Source organism: Lissotriton helveticus, chromosome 3_1, assembly GCF_964261635.1.
Source record: "Lissotriton helveticus chromosome 3_1, aLisHel1.1, whole genome shotgun sequence".
Classification (NCBI taxonomy): Eukaryota; Metazoa; Chordata; class Amphibia; order Caudata; family Salamandridae; genus Lissotriton; species Lissotriton helveticus.
Window position 1 is genome coordinate 287,127,433 of NC_136061.1, and position 13,120 is coordinate 287,140,552.

At 43.6% G+C, this 13,120-nt stretch overlaps 1 protein-coding gene across 1 annotated transcript in view; it reads right to left on the bottom strand.

Annotated features, from left to right (window-relative positions):
* Positions 1–13,120, bottom strand: part of BRIP1 (BRCA1 interacting DNA helicase 1) — a 1,630,984-nt gene that overhangs the window by 572,770 nt on the left and 1,045,094 nt on the right. Inside the window, exon 16 of the mRNA XM_078679817.1 lies at positions 10,182–10,303. Within this exon, the coding sequence (XP_078535943.1) occupies positions 10,182–10,303 (122 nt within the window). The remainder of the gene's footprint in view (positions 1–10,181; positions 10,304–13,120) is intronic.

Genomic DNA, 13,120 nt, shown 5'->3' on the forward strand with positions numbered 1-13,120 from the left:
TGCGTTCTGCGAAAGCATTGCCTTGCCCTACTTTGTCCGTCACCTTTTTGTGTGCACTACACTTGACTATTGCAACTTTCTTTGGGCATAACAGTGCATTCAGGAGATCGCGTACCAACTCTCCATGCATGATGTGTACTCCGTGTGAAGTCAGGAATCCTCGTTCCTTCCAAAGTAGGCCAAAATCATGCACTACTCCAAAAGCGTAACGACTATCCGTGTAAATGTTCACACATAGCTCAGCACTTAACTCACATGCTTTCGTTAAGGCTATCAATTCAGCTGCTTGAGCCGATTTCTGGGGTATTCGTGCTGCTTCTACCACGGTCTTAAGTGTCGTGATCGCATAAGCTGCGGAAGTCGTACCATCTGGTAACCTCACACACGATCCATCAACCCACAGTTCCCCATCTACATCTGGAAATGGCGTATCCTGTAAATCGATACGACCCTTTGTCTGTTCCTCAGTCAGAAAAACACAATCATGTTGTTCTTCCTTCTGGGTCTCAGCAACAGGATCCGGCAGTAAAGTAGCAGGATTTAGTGTCGCACATCGCTTTAGTGTGATGTGCGGCGCCAACAATGTTAGCTCATATCCTGTCAAACGGGCACTGGTTAGATGCTGCGTTTTTGTTTGATTCAGTAACGCATCTACCGCATGGGGAACTAGCACCAACAATTTGTGTGACAAAACTATTCCCTCACTTTGTCGTATCGCAACTGCTGTTGCTGCAACTGCTCGAAAACATCCAGGCAATCCTCGAGCCACAGGGTCGAGTACCGCCGAGAAGTATGCACAAGGCCTCTGTTTGTCTCCGTGTGTCTGCACTAACATTGACAATGCGCACCCATCCTTCTCGTGTACATATAATGTAAAGATCTTCGTGTAATCAGGTGTACCCAACACTGGTGCAGAACAAAGAGCTTGTCTCAATTGCTCAAAAGCATTCTGACATTCATCCGTCCATTCAATGGGAATCGGTGTATCTTTAGACAACAATGCCAACAATGGTTTAACGATATGTGAAAAACCCAATATCCCAATATCCATTGTCTACAAAAAGACGTCAAACCTATAAAAGCGCGAACATCCTTCTGAGTGCGAGGGACTGGAGTATCTAGGATTGCTTGAATTCGATCTGGTGTCAATGCACGGCCCTCCTTAGACAAAAGATGACCGAGGTAGGTCACCTTTGGTCTACAATATTGTAGCTTTTTCTTCGAAACTTTATGATTATGTTTGGCCAGGAAGGAAAGCAAAGAAAAGGTACTCTTCTCACATTGTTCTGGCGTGTCTGCAGCAAGTAAGATATCGTCTACATATTGAATGAGAACCACTCCCTCTTGTAAGTCAAAGGAATCAAGCTGTCTTTTTAATGCCTGACTATAAATGCTAGGACTTTCAGTATAGCCTTGAGGAATTCGACAGAATCTGTACGATTTATTATTTAATGTAAAGCCGAATAGATATCGACTGTCAGGATGTACAGGGATCGAAAAGAAGGCATTCTTCAAATCGATGACTGTAAAAGTAGTTGCCGTCGATGGAACCAACGTAAGCAACGTGGTGATGTCAGACACCACCGGGTACTGAGGCACTACTATCTTGTTTATTTCCCTCAAATCAATAATGAAACGGTAAACCTTAGCATCTGTATCTCTTTTAAGAATCGGTAAAATTGGGCTATTGCAAACATTGTAGGGGACTTCCTCAACTACTCCTGCCAAAATCAAATCGTTCACAATGTGCATCAAAGCAAGTTCTCCTTCTCTGGAAATCTTATATTGTGGGACACGTGGTAGAGATACTCCCTCCTTTACAGTAATACGTACTGGAGGGATTAACATCTGCCCCACATCCGTGTCAGAAGTGGCCCACAACGTGTTTGGTAAGGAGGCCAATACTTCAGATTCATGGAGAAAACACACTCGCTCAAAGTCTGGGTAATTCTCATTCAACACAACTCGCACTCCTTCTGGGGCACAGCGAATAGTAGCTCGAAAGTGTTTTAACATATCGAGTCCAATAATATTATCTGGTGTATTTGGAGACAACAAAAAGGGACATGGGGCAGCAAATTTATCAACATGAAATGCAACTGGTTGAGACAATGGGCTAGAAGTAGGTGTTCCATCGAACCCTATTGCTGTAATTACCTCGCCAGACAGGGGAGCCCAAGTATTTGGACAAAGCGCTACGAGTAGCTCCTGTATCGACCAGAAATTGATCAGTGGAACCCAGAACATGTGCTTCTATGTATGGACCCCTTTGATCAACTGGTACCTCAACCGATTCCACACCCCATCCTACGCAATCCTATGCATAATGCTCATCCCGTGGTTCAGCAGGACCACCCTCATTTATCTGATATTGATTGCGGTTATCAAACGTATTATAATCAGACTGACCACGACCCCTTGCTCCATATCCTCCACGATCATTCGTACCATAGCCTCCTCTTGACCCTCCATAATAATTCCTAGACCTTCCACTTCCTCGTCCCCTCAAATTACGCTGCTCTCGAAACACCGGACAGTCTGCAATCCAATGCCCAAACTGTTTGCAGTATGCACATTGATTCACAGAAATGTCAGAACGAGGGGGAGGAGCATTACTGTATGATCCTCGCCCTCCTCTGTTATTTCCTCTCGTAGCCTGAACCTGGGCTAACATTACCTTCGTCTTCAAATCCTTTGCTTTCTTTTCACTACTTTCTTTTGCCTCTAATTCCTGTCTTTCATAATATTGAGCCATAGTCAATAAAGAAGCAGGGGTTGCTGTGGTCCATGAACTTTCACTCGCTTTCAATCGTTTCGCAATCTCCGGTAGGAGATTAGCCACATACTTATCAACGAATAAATGCCTGCCAGTATCTTCTGTCAATAATTGACCACTGTAATCATGGAACGCTTCCTCGAAGCGAGAGAAAAAATCGGAAACTGATTCATCCGCTTTCTGCTTACAAGAGGCTAATATAGTCCAATCAATCTTTTTAGCGGGAGCAAGAGTCTTTAGTTTTGTTAGTATGGCCCCTGGAAGGTCTAATATTAATTGACACGGCTTACATGCTGGTTCTCTATCTAAATCAGCCTGAACAAGATCTTTCCAAGTGGCCCCGAGAGTCGTGAGGTCATCAAACCTACGAATCGCTCTCCACATATCAGGGGGCAATATCAACCCGAAAAATAGATCAATATCAACTAACGTCATGATACATGAAGAAATTGCACTTTCAACATTTTCATAAAAAGCCGCAGGGTTTTTACGGGGATCAGGTAAAGCATTCTTAAGCGCCATGACATCTGCTCTATTCCAAGGCGTATAAACCCAATTATATACAAAATACCCTTTCGCGTCTTTGGATCTTTTATCATCATCTGTGCCATCCCCTTTATGAGGGACATATAAAGGCGCAGCTTCTCGCATAGGTCTAACATTAATCGCAGCGATCTTATCTGTTTCAAAGATAGGGCATTCTTTGGATATCCCCGTCGCTCCGGACGTAGACGAATTCTTCGACTTTTCCAACTCCCGTAGTCGTGTCGCCTCATTACGCAGTTCAATCAAACGCTTGAAGAAGTCGTCCGCATCTGAAAGAACAAAAAGACCTTTACGAAAATTCTCACGACCCTTGGATATCTCCTTTGGTTCTAACTCGAGAGAATATTTTCTATACCGCTCAACAACTTCATCTCCAAAATGATCTAAAAAATACAGTCGTTCCTTATCAGGCCACTGTTCCATTTGTTCAGTAACGTCAGAAACAGTAACAGTATTAATATTTAGTTTTCGTGCAAATGAACGTAATTCCGCAGCTCGTTCCGCATGTAACCTGGTACGCTGTGTTCGATCACTATCCTCGTCCGAGTCCTCGTTCGGAGCCGTAGGTACAACGTACGGAGGCGGACAACGATCTAGTAATGAAAAATCATCTGTTTCATTAGTAAGGACTGGATAAAGAGGACGCCTGATAGGGAATTGACCATTAACCTGTAAATTGCGTTCTCGTCTCTCCCTCACTTTCTTTTCCTGTAATTCCTTCTCCTGTAGCTGTAAAGCTTTGTCATGTGCAGCCTTCCGCTGCACTTTCTCCGCCAAGGCTTCCTCACGCTTCGCTCGTTCACGCACCTCTTTCTCCCACATACGCACACAATCAAACATATCTTGTCTAGACCTTCGCTGAAACAAACACTGCTCTACATACTGTACCTTTCGAAGGTCAAACGACCCATATAGCGGCCACTGTAATTCACGATCAGTCTTAGTATACTTATGCCATAATGTACTATACATTATAGGTGGAATACCGAATTTAACATACATTTCACGATTTGGAGTCCCCTCTGGGGGAGCCGGCTGCTTTTCACTTAATCGATAATTGGTACCATTTTCAGAACAGCACATCCTACGGAGTGTGCTAAAAACAGGCATGTTCCAAAAAGTACCACGAAAATGTGATACTACAAAAATGTCACCTAACGCGGTGTACCGTTCAAATCAAATAAATCAGAGAAATATCCCTACATGCCTGCCTATGTGAGGTGCACTTCACATATTCAAATTCAAAGATTCAAAACGTTAGCTAACAAATTCAAATTCAAATTCAAAGTTTCAAAAAGCCACAGTAAGTGTCAGTAGACTACCTCACCGCTCAAAAGCTTACCAAATATTTTCAAACGTCCAAAGTCCAACTGCCAAGTTCTGTGGTCAAATCAGCCAAAACGGCACATCACGACAATCCAAGATCAGAATCTCAGTCGAGGACCGGCGCCACCTGGAAGGTCAGATCGGAAGGAAGGGAAAACACACCGTGGGTGCCAAGACTCGGGTCACTCAGTGGCAGCGTACGCGTCCATGGCGAGTTTCCTGACCTTCGTCACGACCTCTCCTTCGGGCATCCGAGTCGCCGATGAGTCCCTTCGTGGTCGCCAATTGTGGTGTTGGGTTCAAATCAGGCCTACATACTCTGCTAAACTCTCGAACGCCTTAGTATAGAAGTTGGCACGGACACTGGAAAAGGTAAAAGACAAGTTTATTAAGACCCCATGGGGTGGTAATACATTCCTACAGCACCCTTCGGCAATGTAAGAAGTAGCACACCGAACATCGGTGCGCGACCTCTTTTATATAGTTTAATAGCAATAAAAAAATAGGCGGTTACAAGTTACACATTTTAGGTACATATAAGGTCATTTTTGGAACACAGCCAGCACGTGGGAGGAGTTCAACGGCGCTGGTCAGTTAGTGTGAACATTCCTAAAGAGTGACCAGTTGATGCATAGTGCGCATGTGCGCTTGACCAGTACTAAAAATAGCCTGTTGCCGAGCAGAATAGTGACCATGGGTATCGAGAAAGGACGAAAGGGCACACTGACCACGAGGCAGCGTGTTTCATAGGAAACGGAAGTCAGAGGGATTCAAAATGGCCCCCGTTCGTTTTGGTCAAGTTAACAGAAAAGACCGTGTAGCTGTGCTAAACGCTAACTCGGGAGCTGCCAAAACACGACACGACGAAATGTCTTTCCGTGTACGTCCAGACAATCGCCTTCTCTGATAGGTTACTTGCACCCGGTAACTTTTGACCTGCGTCTGTTACCCACACACTCACTCTTGCATTCCCCCTATCTCGGTCCTGCGGGCGATCAATGGTACCTCATGACCCCCTTTTCTCTGGTCGACAACTACTCTGGATGTTCGATACACCCGAACCACTTAAGCTCTTCCCCGAACTTAAGATTTTGCCAGGTTGCGCGCGCTCGCAACCTTCTCTCATTCACACTACAGGCATTCAACTCCGCATGACATTACAATACAGATACAACACAAAACACCGCAATCTGTCCACGCATGACCCTTGTTATACTCACTCTCGTCCGATTCTGCTGCTTTTCTCTCGCGCCGTCAGCACCCTCTTCGGCGGGCCACCTCTCGATCTCTAGAGACCTTGGGGTAAACTTAACCTAGTCTAGATCACCTTCCTCAAGAAGGTAACCATCCTCACTCTGCTACCAACTGTTAACGCGGGATTTCTGGTCTATAGTTATAGGCCTAGTTCCCAACTCAGGTCGACTGGACCGTTGGTACCTGTCATTGAGTAAAAGGCAATCCACTACCAGGTTAATCCGTTAATGACTTACACCACTCTAAAGAACCACTTAAGCTTAAAAGGTTTAAAAGTTTATTACAAAGCCAAACTTAACTGGAGATACAAACATCTCAATATAAGGTTCAAAAGATATACGGGTATCAATACAAACATGAATTTTCTAAATGCTCTTAGTCGGCAGAAGAATATTACCAAAACCAATTCAAAAATCATCAAAGTTGCAAGAATAGACACAAGCTGTAGCTTATGAGTCATTTACAGAAAGGAAAGAAATCAGATTAGACTGTCCCTACACTAGACTTAGTGACATCCCTACTTAACAAGATCTTAACCTAAAAGGGTGTCAGCCGTGGTGACTTCCAAAGAAGATCACACACTTCCCTTAGTCTTTGTTTCAAAACGATGTCTCGCAGTTCCCTATCTGCCTACCCATCCGCTCTCTTAGGTTCTTCAGATCATCTGCCTTAACTCCACCCAGGGGTGCTGTTCCTAATACAAAATCACATTTACAATAGAAACGCCCTTTGGAGACACCCCTTAGAGACGCCCCTCACGTGGTGTTGGTTCTGGTATGTTCCATGCTGGTACTCCTCTGGGCCCATCATTAGCGTTGACCTTGCTTCCCAGGCTCCTCTCCGGCAAGACGGTACCCCCAGGAAATTCCTGAAGACTCCTCCAGGCCTGTGCCTGGCTCTCTTGAACAAAAGTCTATTCATCACTCTCTTGATTAAAACCTCCTCGCACCTGCAAACAGACACTTGTACTGTGGGCCCCAAATTCCGTCCTCCACCATATCTTTAAGTCGTAAACCATTTGAACAGGCTCCACAGTTTGTGCTTAACACGACCTTTCTCTAACGAGCACATGCAGATCAAAAGAAATGACTTTGTCTATTCAGGCCTATCTAGAATTACATGAACGGGCCTGTGCACTCTGTAAAACATTTAATTCTTCTAAACAGCATTCTAACTTATTACACACAATGATTATATGAAACGTCTATAAAACATATTTCAGTTCTAGGATCAATAATACTTTGAATTACAATAACATTGAAATCCACCATCGTGTAAGAGTGTAACAGCATCTTGTACTCTATGTGAACTGCCATGTGGCCTACACATTTCTACGTTTAGCAGCATTACATGTTCCCCTACTACCGCCACATAACATGGGATTTCAACATCATTCTAACATCTCTACAAACATCTACATTAGCTTTTCACACTTGATATAAGTATTCTATTTTAATTAAACACTATTATATATTTTCACTCTATAGATTCGACACTCTTATATAATGTTTACTAAACTAATACAACGTGCTTGTAAATATGGTGCACTTCTATATTTTCTTGAATTGCGCTCTCTCAGTAACATCAGATGTGCCTTGTCATTGAAAGGGCAGTATTAGGAGAACTAACATCAGTTCTGCTCTTCGGTTTCTCCAGGACGGACCTGGTAGGATCCTCCTGCGTAAAGAATTATGTCTTGACTTGGCGAGTTTCTCTGAGCTTTGGGTAATAGCTGTCACTAGAATGGATCACTATGTTCTGGAGTTCGACTGATTTTCCTGAAGGACCTCTTTTTCTGTAGAGTTCTGGGACTTAGGTCAGGAAATAGGAAAACAGGAATCATGACGTACAAAAAGACTCTCTTCTTTGCCACCACTTTCAGTATCCAATCCCTGCCATCCGATAGTTGTAGAATCAGCATCACATTGAAGCCCCTTTCCGATGGGTGTTTAGTTGATAGCCTGAAAGCTCTGATCAATGTCTACTTGCCAAAATTGCAGTGGTTTTTCATCGATTAACTTAGACACAGCTTCGGAAACCTTGTCATAACTCAGGGTAAGAGGCAGCCCCGAAACTTACATGGGGCATTTTCAAGGCTCTCCACTTGCGCTCTCAAACTGAGGATATTGAGCAGCACACACTGCTGAGCATCACCAGCATATCCAAAAGACGTCTCAGTCACATTCCAAATATTTATATACTGAAATTAAGATTGTCCTCAATCTTAAACCCCTTCTGCTCCATGATGGTCACCATTCAAGAAAAAAACTTCTATCTTAGCCTCCATTGATCTGATTGCAAATTTTTTGCTGCCAGTTTTGGCTGCAAGGTGCTTCAGCATACCCTTTCCCCCTCATTATTTCCTCTGCAGAGTCGTCAGAATTGCATTTCCTTGTAGGTGCTAATGCCTGTTAATGTGTAAAAGCTGTCTGGGGTCATAAACTAGAACAACTCTGCTGCTGTGCCTGCTACAGATAGAGACATGGCAACTGAACACGACAGACGAACTGTAGTTGATCGGTGATGCTAATACCATATCACACCGCACAGAACGGGCAAATAATTTCCCTTGCTCGGGTCTTCCAGCTGAGATAGAAGTTCAACCATGCAAAGGGCACAAAACACCCACTTTGTTACAGGAGTGAATGGCTTCAATTAGAAAATCCTGAACCGCGTAGAAAAGAAGTTATGTGTCACTACTTCCGAATATCCACATTTTTGTATTTGGGAGATGTAATGTAGAGAGCATACAAGGCAAGGAGGAATCTCTGTGATAAAGAAATAAATAGGAAACCCCTACACAAAGAAGTGACTATTAATAACCAATTCAATGGAAAATCTATTTTAAATTGTATTGACAATTGTGAAAAACCATTACAAATAATACCTGAACAAAGAAAATCACCGATAACAACTGAATGAATTCAAATAAATAAACATGCACTTTGCTTCTGGAAATTGGCTACCAGTGCATATCTGCTCCACTGACTTTTAGGAGCTGACATTGATGTTAATAATCATTTTTAAAAGCTACTAATAAATCAGACATGAAAACTATAACATTTTCAATACAATTATGTTTTCTAAATTTGAGGAAAAAATGTGTTTATCGGTATTGAACTGCCAGCCCTGGTTGGGCAAAGTTGGAGGGCATTGGTGGGAGGCACGAGGCCATGCCAGGGCAGCTGCACCACCCTCTTTGAAGCCGTCCGTTTTAGCCAGGGGGTGGATACCTACTCAGACATCATCCTGCTCTGGTGATGTGTTGTAAAGGGAAGCTTCTCCCCTTTTGTCGTAAAAGTAAGTACCACTAAGAGTCGGCAACGTGTGTTGAATGAAAGAGGTTTATTGCAGAAATAGCAGGAGCCCAATACCCGCAGAGCCACGAGCTTAGTTCAAACATATACATATACAAAGGTAAACAATGCTCGTGATCACGCTCGTGACACTGATGTCGGCAAAATTCATATTTATACGTACGCTACACCTTTCCAGCAATACCTCTTCCTTTGTGCTCTTGGAATGCCACCAAGCATCGATTTGACTGAAATCAGCTGAAACTGAAAGACTGTGGCTGCTTTCAGTTTCAGAAACTGTAACATCAGTGAGTGTGGCATGCTGAGCGTCACAAATAACACAAAGTTGTGAGGGAAGCTTGCTTTTTGAGTAAAATTCTTAAAATGGGAAATCTGGCTGACAGTGCACAGAAGCAACTGTGGAAAAGTTCCATATCTAGTCTGGCACCTGGAGGAATTTAAAAGGTGAGAAATCTGCAGCTAGAAGTATCCATCAAAAGAATACTTAATTGGGCTGAGCCAAAATGATATTGACACAGTCCAAGTCCATGTCTTAAAGAGGCTGAACTAAGAATGTGAATGGTTAACCGCATGCGTGCGGCATGATTCCCCCCCGTACGCTGGATTTTGCGAAAGCGCACTTTACATGACGAGCTGGGCTTGTCATGAGCGTGCGAGGAGGCTACCTCATGACGAGCCCAGCTCGTCATGAGCGTCGAAGGGGTTAAAAGAGAAGGACCCAAAGTTCACTCAAAGCATATTGTAAGCAATAGGTCGGTTTGACAGCTGTGCTAGTGAGCTTTTAAAAGTCCTATTCAAAACGCGCTGTCAAAATCCTGACCAAAATCCTGTTAGGGTGCTGTCAAAATCCCGACCCAAAAAGCTGTGTCGCTGAAGTTTTTCAGTTTTAGATAAGCAGATATTGTCAAGGAATAAACCAATGATCTACACTGGATAAGTAATTAAGATATTTAAGATCCTACCTGAAGATCCTTCACATTAGGAAAGGGAATGCCGATGGTCAAAACAGCACGGGCATTGTCATCTGAGAAATCCAAACCTTCGCTCACTTTGCCTCTGCACACCGCTATAAGGAGGGCGCCATCTGTAAGGAAAAGAAATTTAGCAAACCAGGCAAAGAATCACCTATTACTTCGCATATTTAATCAAACACTTGAATTGTATAGCAGGGTTAAGTACGCAAAATGCCATCTAATTGTATTCAAAATTACATATCACAAACACTCACATGTGCAGGTCAATAGACTGTTGAAGATCTCAAACTGCAAACAGAACACGGGAGAGTCACAAGAAGGCAACTCAAGATAAAATGAAGGTGTTTGAGCGATATTCAGGTATAGACAGGGCTTTAAGTGGGGAAAAAACTGGGGGTGCTCTAAAAGGGGAAGGGCAAACATCGAAGGGGTTGGGCCTATCTAAGTAGGGGCGTGGTCTAAATATAGATAACTAGTGTGGAACTACCCCCTGCTCTGACAAGCCGTCAGCTCTAGGACTCCTCAGAGCCCCCTCCCACCTCTCCCCTTCGGGTGTGGCAGCCCAGGCTGAGACAGCTTCCCGGGCACAGACACAGTCGCATCAGAGTACTTCACAGGTCTTTAAAAGACCGTTTGCATGTTAATGATTCTTTGTCGTTTTTTCACCCCTTCTTAGAGCCCCTGCATCTCCACACTTCCTACTACTGTGCCCACGGGCGTTTTGTTCAACAGTGCAAATGCTCCTTCCTCTCCTTCATCACCCCAGGGGTATGCCAGTGAGTGCTTGTAGCCAGGACACTGAATAGGCCCCTCTGTGGCTTTAACACTGTTGGTAAACACGCCGAGAGGCTTGTGGTGTTTCAAACAACTGGGCGATGCTGCAGGCCAGCGTGGCAGCGCACAAAATCAGCTTCCTGTTTCCTGTTCTCACACTTGCAAAATAGGGCTGTCACATCCTCGTTATGATGCAGTCACATAAAATTTCCTTCTGTGCAAACACGTTTGAATTATTTCACATCTAACTTTTGTTTGACTGGACTTTTACAAGCAAATTCCCATGATCAGAAGTAAAGAAGAGATATCAAAATGTAGGCAGTTTCTCACACAAAGTGGTTTAAGCTGCTAAATGATCCCACTTGAGTCACCATTGATTGACACAATGGTGCGATGAAAGCACACTAACAAGAAGTTGTGGGCACTTTAGTTGCGCCTCTGATCGAGCTGGTGTGGGGATGCCAGGGGTACTGGTAGCGCATTAGCTTGATTTGCGTAAGTATGTGTGTAACAATAGTCCAAGAGAAAGAAAAAAAACGGACTACCTCTGCAAGGTCCGAAAATAGAGCCCGATAGAGACCCGTTTCGAGGCCCCCTAAAAATAACTGCCGGTGCTCAGACCCAGACAGACCTGGCCCACTTAAAGCCCTGGGTATAGACTGTGCCACAGAGTCTGCTCAGGAAGCTCTGGGGGCTGACTTTGTACAGGGGTCGTTGCCCAATGTTCAAAAGAAACTTGCCTACTCTTTGTATTTGGTGGCAGACCAAGAATTTAGCGGAGTTAGTCAGGATGGCCAACTACTGTGTGGCTAATTCAAGAAATAAAGAAAGAATTGAATAAATCTTAATAAATGTCTTTGTAAATGCGACAAATCCAACCAAGATAAAAGGGAGGAGAATGGGTGGAGAACGGAAGCGGTAGAGATGATCAAAATCCTCAGTTGTGGTCAGATCAACTTTGGAAGAGAGTGCTTAATCTAAGCTCTGGTTTCCCCTCGCAACCCAACTCTCCCGATTTAACAATACTATTATCCAGATCAGGACAGCCCAAGAGGTGCAGACTGTAACAAAAATACATTGATTCTTGTAGACCAGGCAGGCCCCTATTTTAAATGTTTCATCATCATCAAAGAGTCTTTATTTGGGTAAACTTTTTAATCAATGGCACACCCACCTGCTGTCTAATTGATACCAGCGCTTGCTAATCTGGCCTTAAAACCCCCAAATTCCCTTCAAACCCTCTCAAACTTGGCCAAAGATGAAATCGGCATCTCTCACCAAAGAGTTACTCAGACCATTTCTAATCTTGTTTCAGTCACTTTGAGTACCATAGTGATAAACATGCTTTCTTACTGTGTCTTACTTCACCTGCAAATGTCTTGGATAGGGATCTACTATGCAAGCTCAACTACACCGTCTTCTGCACCAGTGATTGAGTCGTGAATGTTCTACAAGTTAACAAGAACTAAATGTTGGCCGTGCTTTGTGAGTCAAATCGACAAAACTTAATCTGTGATACTTGTGTGTCTGAAGATCCCACTACATTGCTTGAACAAGTTCTCTCTGCTCTGTGGTCTACGTCTGTCTGCCAATCAGATTGAGGCCATCCATAAATTGCCCAACCCATGACCATTTCTCAGGTACACAACTTCTTGGGAATTACATGACAGTGCTATGACTTGCTCACTCCAAAATTATGCTAAGAAAAACACCATTGAACCCTTGCAGCAGACGGAAGATGCAAAGCAAGTATTTGTGTAAATGAAGCACAATCTAACTACTGCACCTGGGGATTCCTAACTATAACAGTATATTTATGAACATAATGTGTATGGTCTTGTAGTATTGGTGCAGGTTCATGGGTATCGTAAAAAAAGCCCATTACATACTATTCCTACGCTTGATGCAGTAGCCGCGGATTCCGTCTTACCCATCACTCCATCGCAGAAGCTGCCCTCCTGTAGAGACATCAGAAAAAAATGTAATTGGGTCCACATTGATAGGTGCTGTCCGCCATTCAGTCGCTGCCCTTTTATTGATATTGAAAAATAAAGCCCAACATCTCTCTGCTGATAGGCTGCTCATGATGAGATCTTATTGCTGTTAGCTTCTCATATCCCCTTGATTCGCTGCCCCACCGTGAATCCAGCTTT